This window comes from Mercurialis annua, linkage group LG4 (genome assembly GCF_937616625.2).
Source record: "Mercurialis annua linkage group LG4, ddMerAnnu1.2, whole genome shotgun sequence".
In the NCBI taxonomy this organism is placed as follows: domain Eukaryota; kingdom Viridiplantae; phylum Streptophyta; class Magnoliopsida; order Malpighiales; family Euphorbiaceae; genus Mercurialis; species Mercurialis annua.
The window spans coordinates 16,297,223-16,312,128 of NC_065573.1; the positions used below are offsets into that span (position 1 = coordinate 16,297,223).

General features: G+C 34.7%; 1 protein-coding gene across 1 annotated transcript; it reads right to left on the reverse strand.

Annotated features, from left to right (window-relative positions):
- Positions 1-6,547: 6,547 nt before the first annotated feature.
- LOC126677740 (pentatricopeptide repeat-containing protein At3g59040) lies at positions 6,548-14,884 on the reverse strand. Its single transcript, XM_050372505.2, has 7 exons — positions 14,648-14,884; positions 14,196-14,544; positions 12,622-12,912; positions 12,050-12,298; positions 9,644-9,768; positions 8,980-9,078; positions 6,548-7,442 (listed from the first exon to the last, which is right to left on the reverse strand). The coding sequence occupies exons 1-7, from the start codon at positions 14,710-14,712 to the stop codon at positions 6,761-6,763; spliced, it is 1,860 nt and encodes a 619-aa protein (XP_050228462.1). The 5' UTR covers positions 14,713-14,884; the 3' UTR covers positions 6,548-6,760.
- Between the last annotated feature and the right edge of the window lie 22 nt (positions 14,885-14,906).

Sequence of the window (14,906 nt, forward strand, 5' to 3'; positions counted from 1 at the left end):
ACATTGCAGCAAGAGATAGGCATATAATCATTCAAACTCTCAGCACTCTCAGTTTTAGGAATGATAGTAGCATTTACCTGTTTCAGCAACTTCTCAGTTTCAAAGAAATCCTTGATAGCTGCACAAACATCTCTGCCATTTATCTCCCAGGTTTTCTTAAAAAATAGACTTCCATAGCCATCAGCTCCAGGGGCTTTGTCAATACCAATTCCAAACATGACTTGCTGAATCTCCATATCAGTTACAGGCTTACATAATCTGAGACTATCCTCCTCAGAGACTACTTTACCAGTATTCAAGATACCAATCTTTACACTGTTGTTCCTTGGCCTGGAGGTGCCAATAAGGTCTTTGTAGAACTCTATAATACTGTTTCTAATCACCATCTGATCATTTGTAATAGCTCCATCCACTTTGAGCTGCAAAATTCTGTTTCTGGCTTGTCTCTGTTTCAAAGATTTGTGAAAAAACTTTGTGTTAAGATCCCCAAGCTCAATCCATTGCACGCTGGATTTTTGTCTAAATAAATTCTCTTCCCATCTAAGCAACTTCCTGAAATGGATTGCAATAGCTTGCTCCTCATCCAGTAGAAAACTATTCAGAGGGTCTTTTTGCAAATCATTCTGAATTTTTTCAAGCATGTTCCTGCATCTCTCAACTTGGTCTGAGATATTGCTAAACTTTGACTTGTTCAAGTTCCTTAGCTCCTTCTTCAACCTTTTCATCTTTTGGAAAACTTTGAACATACTGAAACCATTGATAGTCTCATTCCAACTTCTTCTAACAATCTCCATGAAGTCTTTACTTTCAGTCCAAACATTGAAGAATCTGAAAGGTTTGCCCTTATAAGCAATAGCATCATTAAACACAACAATCAAAGGGGCATGGTCTGAAATACCCTGATTAAGAACTCTAGCTTCTGTATCAAAACAATCCAACCACATCTCAGAAACTAAAACTCTATCTAACTTCCTCCAAATCCTGTTATCTCCCTCTTGGTTATTAGTACAAGTAAAAAGATTCCCTTTCCAGTTTAACTCCACCAACTTAGACTCATTTAAACATTCCTAGAAGTCATCATAGTCTAATTGGTTTGCTAAGTTTCCACCACATCTTTCACTGTTTCTAAGAGTGGCATTAAAATCACCAAGAACTACCCAAGGAAGTTGAGTCCTACTAGAAATAGTAACCAAACTCCTCTAGAGTCTTCTCCTATTCAGGTTGTCATTCATACCATAAGTGAAAGAGCGCATGAATACTCTATCATCTTTTCTCACTTCACAATGCATCAGTTGATCAGATTTCTCAACACACTTAACAGTAACATCATCTTTAAAGCAAACCCAAATTCTACCAAGATCACAACAATCATCATTATTAATCAGACTCCACCCAGACAAATTCAAAGACTTCCACACTTTAGTCATATTACTACTTCTAGCTCCAGTCTCAATAACAGCACACAAAGATAAATGGTTTTTAACTAACCAGTTCTTGATCTCTGCATGCTTAATAGGGTCATTTAGCCCCCTGATGTTCCAAACCCCTATCATTTGCCCCTTTCAGGGGTAATGTTGACCTTCTTAATCCTCTTGTCACCAATTACACCAAGTTTTGCACCTCCAACTCCATCAGATTTGCCTGGCATACCACTCTGACTATGCACCACCATTCCAGTTCTTCCTTTTAGCTTGTTCACCACAGGAGTTTTTTTTAATCTGATTGCCCTGAATAGTCTTCTCAGCAACATCTGAGCTCTTAATTTCCTCATTGGGAGCCATTTCCATTTCCAGCACACTGAATTGGTTTTCAGCTATAACTTCAACTTCTTTTTCCACCACAACCTTCTCCACCCTAGGTTCTTTTGGGACCCATTTTTTTGAACTGCTTTCTTGACTTTGCATTCAACAGTATTATGGCCTATAGCTTTGCATTCTGCACAAGCTAGAGGTCTCCATTCATACAGAGTATTCTGAATTATCTGATCTCCCTTCTCATCCTCCATAGTCACTTCTTGACGGAAATCACCAAACACATCCATTTCTACTAGAACTCTCGCATACGATAGTCTAGATTGATCATGAGTACACTGATATGTATACATAGGTCTACCACATAAACTTGCCAATCTACCTAGCATTGTAGAAGTCCAAAACTCCCAAGGAAGTTTAGGAAACTGAATCCACACTGGAACTTTAAGCATCTCATCCATCTCAAACTTCATCCTTCTCTGCCATTCCTTCAACACCAGGGGCCTTCTGTCAAATAACATAAGGCCATCTCTCAGAGCTTTGAGTTTACCCTCATCATCCTCAAACTGAAGTAGAAACATTTTTGAAGTGACTTGAATCACACTTTGCAAGCCTATGTTCTTCCATCTGCTCATAACAAAACTCTGCAAGTGAAAAAATCGAGGTTCACACCCTACAACCTGGCAAATTAAATCATATTTCCATTTATCCTCTTCTTCAGCAACTTCAGACGAATGGAATTTGACAACTCTTTTACCATCCTTTAGAGCAGGAGGATGATATTGGAGTTTAGCTCCACTGTCTTTAGATCTATTTTCAGCAAACAAGGATCTCCATGACTTAACTTCTTTTTCCTCAATAACTTCATCTTCCTCCTCTAATTCTAACAAAGGAGCTTCTGGGTCCTTTCTGTCTTCAAACGATTTCGATCCAGTATTATAAAAACTCGTTTCACTAACTACCGATTTCACACTCTCCCTGCCATCTTTTCCCATATCATTATCCAGCTTCTCATTGATCTTGGTTCCTATCTCATCCAACCCTAAAATAGTTTTTTGAGATTCATCTCCTTCCCCACTACCACTTGCTTCTACAATTTCATCCACCTGTAGTTCGTCATTGTTAACCACTTCCCCTACCAGCTTCCATTTCAGATCACTAGCAATTTTTTCCTTCAGATTCAACACTTTTTTTGGTTTCCTCCCCATGATTGGGAATCAGCGTACGATAGCAGCAAAAGCTTAACCAGCGCCGAAAGAAAGAAAAAATCGCATGATGAGAGAGAAATTTTAAATTTTAATAATTATTTCAACGAAATTTTATATTTCATGCTAAATTGAATAAAATTAAAAAGTTTGTATTTTTATAAAAAATTTATTAAATATTTGACATTTTTGAATATTTGGCCTTAGGGTAACATATAAAAACAGTTTTATCAAACTAGATAGAGAAATTAAATTTTAGGGTGTCAGTGTCTAAGATCCGACGAGTTCCATGTGTAAAGGATTGGCATAATTGCCTTCAATTCCCTAATTGTGCATCTCTACAGCTACTGATAACTAATGGCTTGTGTTTCAGTTTCATTTCCATCCTCAAGAATTCATGTGGTTCAGTTTACTTGGCAAATCTCCACTTCACATTAGTTCACATCATTAGAATGTCAAAATAAATTATTAATATCATTTATTTATTTATTTTAAATTTAATTCCAGTGTCATTTATTTATATTGACAGTTTATAAATAAGTAAATACTATATCAAGGTAAAATACGTATTCCATCCTCTGTATTTTCATCAAATATTAATTTAGCAAAATCTTATACTTTACATCTTTTAACTAACTCGTCCGTAAAAATCAATTGAAATTCATCGAATCCGTGTATTGTCGGCGATTGCGAGCAGTGAAAGAGGGCGGCGGCGGCGATTGCTAGCAGTGAGAGAGTGCGGCGGCGGCGGCGAGTGTGTGCATCGAGGGAGAGCGGCGTGCGTGAGGGAGAGCAGCGGTCGGAAGAAGAATGGTCGTGGTGTGGCTTAAAGATGAAATTTTGTTATGATGTTAATGGAGAAAGAGAGAAAATAAAATTAGGATTAGATGGAAAAGATGAAAAAAAAGAGGGAAAATGCATTTTTGTTAATAAAAAGATAAAAATAGTATATATGTAAATATGAAAAACACTCTTATACAGAGAAAGTATAAGATAGCATGTTTGTAAATATTTTACCTTTTTATAGTAAAGAGTGTAAATATTCCTTAAATTAACAAGCCCTTAAAAAAATTAAAAGTTTTTTTTTATGAATATTTTGATTTTATCATTATGATCCTTTCATTCCATACCCTCTTTAGTAGAAATTGGTCCAAATGTGGTCAGATGATAGAAATTTGAAAAATTTATCCATAAAATAAGATAGTTTATAATTTTGAGATAAGGCGCTTTGATTTGAGGTTTTATGCCAGAAAAATCCAGGTCTGAATTGATGATAAAAAGCATTTTAAAATTTTATTTTAGTGTTTTTTGAGCTTTTGCTAGGCTTTAGCTATTTTAGGATAATCTAAATTGTTGATATATTAGTTTCTTGGTCCCATCACCACAATTACACTGGTTATGTCACTGTAATCATCTATGGATTTTGGTGTAATTGCATTCTGTAGGAACACTCACATATACACAATTTATATTCACCTACATTTACTCCATTCATGTCAATAATGTTGAATTTCATGTTAAATTGTCAATAATGTTGAATTTCATGTTAAATTGTCAATAAAAATTACACAAAAATCATATTTTTTTTTTAATTTTTATGACTTTCAAGATTACACAAATAAGCTTGAAGACATTATCCTTTAAATTTCTTTCATTTTTAATTGGTATAAATACACCAAAAATCATCAACTTTTGCGTGTTTTTAGTATTTAACATAATCTTTTAATTTTGACATATTTAACATGAACTTTCAATGTTTTGTAATTAAGACCATGAGACTGTTTTGGATGTAAAACAACATTTTGGATGTAAAACAACACCAATTTGGGGATAAATTGGCATCATTTTGTAAAGGAAACGCAATCGTGATTTTAATTGCAAAAAAAAAAAGTTCATGTTAAATATGCAAAAATTAAAAAATTATGTTAAATACCATTACAAGCTAAAACTAATAATAAATTTATTTTTTATTAAACTGAACATTACAAACTAACACTAATTTTTGTTATGTTTTATAATACTGATAGTAAATAATTTACTTGAATTTTATAATTTAAAAAATAAATTAATAATAAACTTATTTGTTTATGTAAACCTATAGTAGATCAATAGTAAACTTCTATGTTAATAAACCAATAGTAAACTTAAAGTAAGAAATTTTTGAAAAACATATTTTAAATAAAAACCTCCTTTTTGCAATCAAAAGGTCTAATTTTGCAACTTTTAAAGTCAAACTAATCTAATTTTAATATCAAATCTTTTAAAATCGTTAGTACTAGCCCTTTTTTAGATATGCAGAATCTTTTGTAGTCATTTTTTGAATTTAATCCTAAGTTATTACATGCAGAATTAGCCTAAATCGCTAGAAAAAGTTCTGAATATTCTAAAATAGGTTAATCCTCACAATTTTAATTTTTTTGGCTATAACTAACAAAACTCGCGAAGGTTTGATATTAAAATAAGATTAACCCTTTAATTAACCCAAATTGGTTAAGCCATATTTTTAAAAATATTTGCCTACCGTATTGGGTATTTTTTGAAATAACCCTATTTTCACAGCAACACGAGAATCCCTCACTAGTTTATTAAAGGGTTAATGTCATAAAAATTCAACAACTTTACACATTTTCTCATTTTAATCACGTAATTTAAATTTTCTCATTTTCATGCACGAACTACCACTTTTTCTCAATTTCGTGCACGGTGCTGAGGTGTCACGACTCCATTGGTGTAATTCGCTGAGGTGGAGGTCATTTTACACCATTGAATGAGTGTCACCTCAACGTCGTGCATGAATTTGGGAAAAAGTGGTAGTTTGTGCATGAAATGAGGAAATTTAAGCTGCGTGATCAAATTGAGAAAACGTGTAAAGTTCGTGATTTGTTTTGACATTAACCCTTTATTAAAAAAGGTTAAATAAAAGGATTGGAACGTTATGGTTGGCATAACGTGCTGGTGTCTATGGGTCCAACGCAATAGTTTCATCTTCAAAGGAGAAGCTCGGAGTACGGACGAGATCATTCATTTGTCTAGGTCCATGTTGAGTTCCACTTTTGAAGCCCACAGACTTCAGCGATAGCTGCTGCTCCCGGAAGTCTTGCCTTATTGGATGGTCCCCGCCACCCTCAAACTGGGTCAAGATCAATTCAGATGGAGCTGTTAAGTCTCCGAATCACATAGCCTCATCCGGTGGTATTGCTCGCAATAAAGATGGAGATTGGGCCTTTGGTTAGTAGCTGCTCGTGCTACAAGCTGAACTTTGGGGTGCTCTAGATGGCCTTGAAATTGCTTGGTCGAAAGGTTACAGATTTGTCATCCTCGAGATGGATAGTAAGCTTGTCGTAGACGCTCTTTCAGATAATATGCAACATGTCAATGCTAGCACCAACCTTTTCAATACTATCCGAGCTATTCTGAGAAGAGATTGGAATGTGATCATTCGCCACACTTATAGAGAAGGAAATCGTTGCGGATTGGATGGCTAATTATGGTGCCTCGCTCTCTCTTGGTCTGTCTCTCTTCGCCTCTCCTCCGATGGGTATCAGCCATATCATGTTAGAAGACATCGCTGGTGTATCCATCCCTAGTATGTGTAGGAACAGCTGATTCCTTCCCTTTTCATAAAAAAAAGGTTAAATATATCAAATGCATTACATACAGGTAATGATACACAAAGGACTGCCGTGATGCCTGTACCAAATACAATGGGACTTCTTCATAGCCTAATAAGTGATGCGCCTAATGAAACCAAAACAACTTCGTAGCTAAGTTTAATTGAGACCAAAAAATCAGAAACCCAAGAATTTACAAGTGAATAACTTGAAGAGCATGTAGGCTTTCCCTATTTTGTTGAGTGTACCCATTTAAACCTATTACTGCTTCTTGCTCTTCACTGTAAGAAATCCTCTCTCTTGTGTCACCTGCTGCATTGTATTCATCTTGTTCATCCATGTCGTCATCATCTTCATTATTATCTTCGCCGTAGTCGTCACCTTCGTCATTATCTTCGTCGTCGTCGTCGTCGTCATCCACAAGCATGGAAACCCCATTAACGCTATGTACGTCGTCACAATCATCTGAATGCCCTACCAGTTGATTAGCTTCCTTCTGTTCATCTGCTGTTTTGGCCAAAGACAGAAGGATGTTATTTGCTTTCCGGTCAGGAGAAACCCGGTGTCGCTCCATTTCCTTGTACCAAATAACAGCGCTTCCAAAATCCTGGTTTTTACCATATGCATCCATTATTGTGGTAAAAATTGTTTGATTTGCCTTGATACCACTCAACTGCATTTCCTCATATTTCTCCATCATCTTCTCGAGATTATTTATCTTAGCATATCCTTTAATCAATGCCCCATAAGTAACAACATTAGGTTCGAATCCATCTCGCTTCAGTCTAATAAAGAACTTTTCAGCACCCTCCATGTCGGGTGCATTCACATATGCTGATAACATAGTCGTATAAGAGCATAGGTCTGGAGTGCATCTGCAAAGAATGAACTTATTGTGAATTGAGTTTGAAACAAAATCAAAACAGTGTCAAATTAGAACTTGACTCAACTCTAAAATTCAAAACTTCAAACTCATCTTGAACTCGATCAAGTTTTGTTTTAGCAACTCGAGCTCGGTAGCATAATAAAGAATCGACCTCGACTAGGCTCGACTTGTTTATTTGTATAAATTTATAAAATTTAATTTTTTAGTATAACAATAAGAGTATTATTGTAAATGTGCATAATTGAGTTCAAACTCGGCTCGATTAACAAATTCTGAATAGCTTGCAAGTTGACTCGGCTAGGTTACACCACTAACTTTAACCATACGACAAGAAATGTTGCAAAAATTATTCTTTTTTTTTCTGCTATTACCAAACAACGTGGATCACTGTTCTGAAAATGCAAAAATTGGGTTTCATTAATCATCTTAAAGAAGGAAAACTAAAATACTTTAATCATCAGTAAAGAGGCTTTTTTTCTTTCCTTTACTACTACCCATTCATTTCTAAAATTCCTAGCTTCCTTGGACTAGGCTGAATAAATCCCTATTGCTGCTGCTGAATTAAGGGTTCAAATTTGAACTTCTACAATTTACTTTTGAGTTTATATTCTAAATTGGGTTAATTTCTAAAAAATCACGAACTTTACACGAAGTTTCATTTTAATCATGAACTTTAAAAGTTGTCATTTAAAGGCACGAACTTTCATTTTGTTCCAAATCTATCGCCAAAGTAAAATCCGATGTATTTTATCGAACCAAAAATTCCTAATCCTATATACTGTAACTAAAAGATAATAAGATTTAATGTCGATTTATAATTTGGGTCTTTCATTAATGATTTATTGAAGAATTTAGTCAACAAAAATACACTGAAATGATAGATTTGAAACAAAATGAAAGTTCGTGCCTTTAAATGACAACTTTTAAAGGTCATGATTAAAATGAAATTTCGTGTAAAGTTCGTGATTTTTTTAGGAATTAACCCTTCTAAATTTTACCAAAAGCTATATTGTTGCACCGGCATAGCATCAATTCGCAAAAATTCCAACAAGAACGATCGCTTTGGATTATGCAATGCAATTCACTTCTATGCATGATTCATATAAAACCTTGAGCAAAATTCCTAAGGAAAGTCCAAGTATGGTTCGAATTTTATAACTTCTCAATTTTACAACAAGAAAGAAGTATATATCGCTTATGATTTTTTAAGTGATATAATGACATTAATTACTCTCATTTCTCCAAAGAACTTCTCATGCATACAGTTCAAAATGAAGGCCTGCAATTTATCTTCTTATATTCTTGTTTAATGTTAATTTCACATCCTACCCTTTTTCTTGAAGAGTAGCCCTAATGTACGTTTTACGATAAGGCTTGACCCGATCACAAAGATTTAAAGTAAACCACTAACTTGATCTTTTGGAATGTCAAGAATTTGACCAAACAGAATAAACAAATAAAAAAAGACACAAACTCCATATCAATGAATAGGTAAAAGCTTATGACCATAGATGAGGTATCTTTACCTGTCTCTTCTCATGCTCTTGAACACCGTTCGAGCTTGCTCCACCATTCCCGAAATTGCAAAGGCATCAAGCAAAATGTTATATGCTTTGTGGGTTGGCCTACAAGAGTCAGAATCCCTTAAGTTTTAGAAATAATGCCACTTTTGCACTGAACTAAACCAACAATGTAATAGAAACGGAATAACCAGCTAAGTTGATAACTAGTAAACTATAAGTTAGGATTGAGAAACTGACACAAGTACCCAACTTATACACAATGCTAGCCATCCAAATGGCAAGCCAACGTCAATATATTTAGATTTCATCACAAACGGCTTGCAGGGTGGTATCAATTCACCTCACAACCAATGCCTACTTAACCCACCCAAGGCAAGTTCCCCCAACCGCAATAAATCACCAACCAGAAACCAAAAGCATATGGGAACATCTATCAGTGATTTAAAGTTTGACTAAATTTCGTGGAAGATTCTTTGACTAACATTCACATTAGATCAGTTTTGCACTGTCAGGGGATCCTCAATCATTTCTAACTGAGATATCAATTACTTCTAATAATTATTTTTTATACTCCTGCATGTTTGGAGGTCCTGACAGGGTATCACTGAAAGTCATTGAGATTAGTTCCAATGTTTAGAACAAACAAAAAAAGCCACTGTATACACACCTGACACCTGCATCAAGCATCTCCTCAAAAACAGCCAAAGCTTCGTCTTCCCTCCGTGCTTTTCCATAAGCATTGATAAGTAATGCATAGCTTATGACATCAGGTTTAAGGCCAGATCTTTGCATCTAAAATAATGGAATCATTTCAAAATCTGATATTTTATCTGATGATAAGAAACTACAAAATTGGAGAAAAAGAGGAAATATTTAAGAACAGAAAGTCTGAATCTATACATCACAAAAGCATTTGAAGACTCTTGTAAGTGTAACTCGGTTTGAGTAAATTGTTATACTCAAGTTGCATTTTAAACATGTTTACTACATGAAACTTTTGGTTGATAGTTTGAAGCAGCAAAACCAACTCGATGACTACAAATAAATAAATTGTATTGACTTAAAAACATGCATAAATATCCAGGATATACAAAACTTCAGAAACGGCCTGGCTTATGTCAGGTCAGCATCGTAATGTTTGCGTACTATTTAACATATATGTCTAGCTTTGGCCAATTCAAAAGAAATAGCAGCAAAACACGACCCTTTTGATAAGTGGGTAGATTAACAACTTACACTAACAAATCCTTGGATTGAAATATTTTCTATCACCTTTATACAATAATAAGAGATTCAGTAACAAATTAAATAATTAAAGTTTTCTCTCTTGCATGAGAAATGAAACTTTATTCATTTGTAGAAGTAATCAACTGAGAATTTATAAAAGCTAAAGCTCTCTATTAGAAGAGAAGTGATACTTTGTAATTGTATAACATTACTAGCGACAAAAAGATGAAGCAAAAAATCCAGATTGAATTATATAAAGTCTAATACAGATAAATTAAAAAAAAATCATAAAAGCTTTAGAGAAGAGAGAAGAAACAGAAAACAACTCTATTTCCAATGAACCATAAGCCTTCCAACAGTTCACACTTTATGAGCTATCTCTTTATATATTATATTAACAGCACAAAACATAATCTTATTTGAAGGCTGCCAAAAGAGGCTTAAAGAGAACTCATGATAAACATTAAAAAAACAACAATTATTTGCAACAGACACTCATATTCTTTTGAGAAATGTTCAGAAATTGATGGAAAGTTTGGTTTCAGTTACCATTTTGCGAAGGACAACTCATACTAGTCCATCTCTGGTACGAAACTTAAGAGAATACACTTTGAAAATGCCTTTATGCATGTTTGATGTCTTAAGATTGATAAAAATAGGAAATTAGGACTCTAAATATTGTAGCATAGACAGGAATCAGAAGGTGCAAAGTTGATAAGCAAAAGTTAAGAATCAGATAGCAGCCTTCATGAGATAGAGACGCAGGACCAGGTTGAACATTTTAAGGACTGTAAATGATGACTAAGATTCAGGATTCCATAGATCTAAATTAGTGGAAAAAGAGAAATGATGGTATTAACATATTTGCAGCTTCTCTCTTAATAAATAAGCACGATATACTATCATATGCTACTACTTTTGGTTGGCTATCAATTAGATTAATCAGACTGATCTAGTGAGGAGTCTTTCCTATTAAAAGTTATGCTGACATTGACAATGAAAACTTTGGGGTGGTCATCAACTTAAGAGAATATGTACATATCAATTCTGAATGATTTATGGCCTTAACCTAACACTACTTAGCTCAAGCTATATCTGATATTTTTTTTCCCATTAAAGCTGCCAAAAAAATGTTCTTTCCGGTGAGTTCTTATGAAATAATTGAGCGTAGCAAAATTTGTAAGTGCTTGAAAGAATCAGATTTTCTCGATTTGTTTTATCATATAAGTTCATTCATTTAACAATTTCGTGAACAAAGAAGGAAGCAAGCCCATTGCCAAGTAAGAGCATAATAGCAGAAAAGGATAGTACAGTTGAAATGAGTTCAAGCAGTTCTTAAAATCTTGACATAAGAACCCTATATCTGAGCATCAGAATATTAAAAATGAATATCTTTTGTTCACCATGTCACAATGATAGAAACCATATCTGTCTGCACTTAAGAAAACACACAATGATTCCAATCTTGGAAATTGGAAAGACACCATATCAAATCAAGTAAGTAGCAGAAAATACTCATCTAAACAATTTTCCACAAACAAATAAGGCATTCTACTTAATATCAAAAAAGGAAAAAAATTGAGAAAAGGACAAAAAAATAAAGAAACGAAGGAATTTCTTTGCATATCAATCCAGTAAGATGAGTGCAAAACTAGATTAATGATAAATTACACAAAGAAAAGATGCCTCAAAACAAAAAATATTCATGGAACAAATCAAACATTTGAGTTTCTTGAAATCTTTGTGACAAATCTTTTTCTTTCTTATTTTCATATGGCATTAAATGTAATTGCAGTGTATCCAGAATTTTGAAGATAAACATTATAAAACTTTTTACAAAGTTTACCTGGTCATAGATCTTTGAAACTTCCTTATAATTAGTCTCGAATGACATCAGACTGTTATAAGTGACCGTCGAAAGTGGAACTCCTCGCTCAGTCATTAGTGCAAATACTTTACGAGCTTTCTCATAGCTCCCAGCTTTTCTCTGCATGTATATCATCATGTGGAACATTTTTTGGTCTGGTTTTAAAGGTGATTTTTCCTCGTCCAAGAGAGTCTCAAAAAGTTCTTCAGCTTCCTTAAACTTGTTTCCCTGAGATAAAATCGAAGATAATCTTTATGCTCCAAGATGTATCAGACAATAACATACATTACAAAATGTGTGACGCACTTTAGAAGTACAGCAAAACTCTAGCATTTTTATGATTAACTCATTTTTAATATACTAAAACAATTGAGGGATAGGACAAATCTGAGCAGTAGGGAGACACATAATCTGGTTTTCTTTAGAAGATATATAGAACTAAAATTTAACCGCAAGAATTTCTATTGCATAGTGAGTTACAAAAGCAATGCCTAACCACAAGCATAAGTGTGCCAAAACGCTCAACTATATGTTCAAGAAAGATAGATTACCTCCACAAATATTTTTAGTATTATTTGATATGTCACAGCAGAAGGCTCGGGTTCTGAAAATTGCATCCTCCGAAAGATGGCCTCAGCATTGTTATACCGACCTCCTCTTCCATAGGCCTCCATAAGGGCAGTGTGGGACACTACATTTGGGACAAAGCCCATCTTGTTCATATAGCTTAAAACCTTCTCAGCTGCATTGAAGTTCCCTTGCTTTCCATAAGCTGTTATAAGCATGAGTGAATCCATTTCATTAAAGACCCACCAATGTTGTGTACGGAGCCATTCTAGAATCTAGCAAATATATGAGCAGACAATAAGCAAAAAGAAAATCCAAAGAGTTAATTTACCAGCAGCAATCAACTCAAAAGAGCAAAACATTTTTTCTCATAGAAAACTACAAACATCAGTATGCTCCCTCTTACAGCTCTTGTTTATAAAATCTAAAACTTCACAAATTCAATCTCATGTTTAAAAAGTCCACATTTGCTAGAATCCAATATTTCAAACTTAAAGAAATGAGGCATTAGAAAGAAATAAAAACATGCAAAAAGAAAAAGATTGTTGAATTATTTAATTTCAAACAATTGCATGCATAAGATTTATTGAAGGCAATGATAAAAAATTCAATGAGTGCTAATTGAAAAGAAATTGCATATGAATTTAATATAGAATAGGTCATCCGTCATTGTAATAGCAAAATATTTGGCAGCTTTGGACTTCAAATGCAAACCTATCACAAAAAGACTTAATAATAACACTAATTCAAATCTTATTCATTTCAATTACAGGCCTATCCAAATAGATCCTAAGATAAATCAAAGTGCTTCAATTTTTTTATCGCGTTATCAGAGAAATGAACTTTCAAACTTAATCATATATATCACTTTCACACTACCTATCAAAGACCAAAAAGAGTTCCTGACCAACACCTACTGATCAATTCACTTTCCCATGCATTGAACATTTAACAGTGATTAAATCATATTCCTGAGTTCACTTCAATTATGCCAAGTGAAGCAATATTCCATTTCTTTCACAAATTTGTTCAAAATGCCTTGTCCTTCTCTTTCTAGAGTTACATGACCTAATATTCTAGCAGCTACGACCTTCCCACTTTTGAGAAATTGACTAAATAGAGCTTAAATGAATATAATTCTTTCACCTTTTTTTTATAACAAGGACTCACTCCCCTGAGCCGAAGCCTATGATCACTGTCAAATCCCGGGATGTGGACTGCCCGCAAGCCCACATACCTGGAAAATCCAAGCTATAACTGCCAGCAGCCCAATCCCAACCGCTCCATTTATTGGAAAGGGCATAGTCGGGGTTTGAACCCGCGACCATGGCGCCCATATGTGAACCGCCCGCAAGCCTACATACCTAGCAAATCCGAGCTATAACTGCTAGCAACCCAATCCCAACCACTCCATTTATTGGAAAGCGCGTAGTCAGGGTTTGAACCCGCGACCACGGCGCCCATACGGCTGAGCCTTCCGAAACAGAATAATCCAACATATCACTTGGCAATATTAAAAACTAATAAATCTCAACAAACACAAAAAACAAAAGCATACCTCAGAAACAAGATGCCATTTCTTAAGCTGTTTAAACCTAACCAAAGTACCCACAACCAAATGCTTAGGAAGAGGCTGCTTATTATTGTCAATTCTCCTGGATTTCAGAACAGAAACAGCACACCCCGTCTCCTCAATCACTTGCATCAACTCCCTCCAATTCTTCTGCTCAGCTTCATCGTCCGCATCTTTAAACACCTCATCTTTTCTCCTCCTCCTCTGTAAGAATTTTCTCGGACTCAACATCCCCCTCGCCACCACCACCTCTAATCTTCTCCTTCTACTACTATAATCACTGCTATTACCATTCAAATTCACCGGAAACGCTGCCGTTTTCTGCTGCTGCTGCCTAACAAATTCAAAACAAAACAAAACAGAACATAAAATAAAAACGCCACGTCGTTTATCATATGGAAATTGGAAAAGAAGAAGAAATGAGAGAATTGAAGTACCGGTGGTGCGGTGGTGTTGTTGAAGGAGGTGAAATGTACGGCTTGAAGTATAGTGTTGGAGCCATTTTAAAAACGCCACGTCGTTTGTTCTTCTGGTTGTTGTTGTTATGTAATTACTGGTAAGTGAAACAATTGAAGCAGAGAGATAGAGAGAGATCTCAGAGTGATAGCTTTTTTTTCTTCTTCTCCATTTGGATTATGAAACTGTGAATGAAGAGGATAGGACTTAGGAGGACGAAAAGGGATAAGGGTCACATAT

Bases quoted from the DNA above. Each gene is read 5' to 3' on its own strand.
- LOC126677740 (XM_050372505.2), bottom strand. From the start codon at position 14,712: ATGGCTCCAACACTATACTTCAAGCCGTACATTTCACCTCCTTCAACA. The intron at 14,545-14,647 runs GTACTTCAATTC...TGAATTTGTTAG, and splicing joins ACAACACCACCGCACCACCG to GCAGCAGCAGCAGAAAACGG. The intron at 9,769-12,049 runs GTAAACTTTGTA...CCATTATTTTAG, and splicing joins TTTCAAAGATCTATGACCAG to ATGCAAAGATCTGGCCTTAA.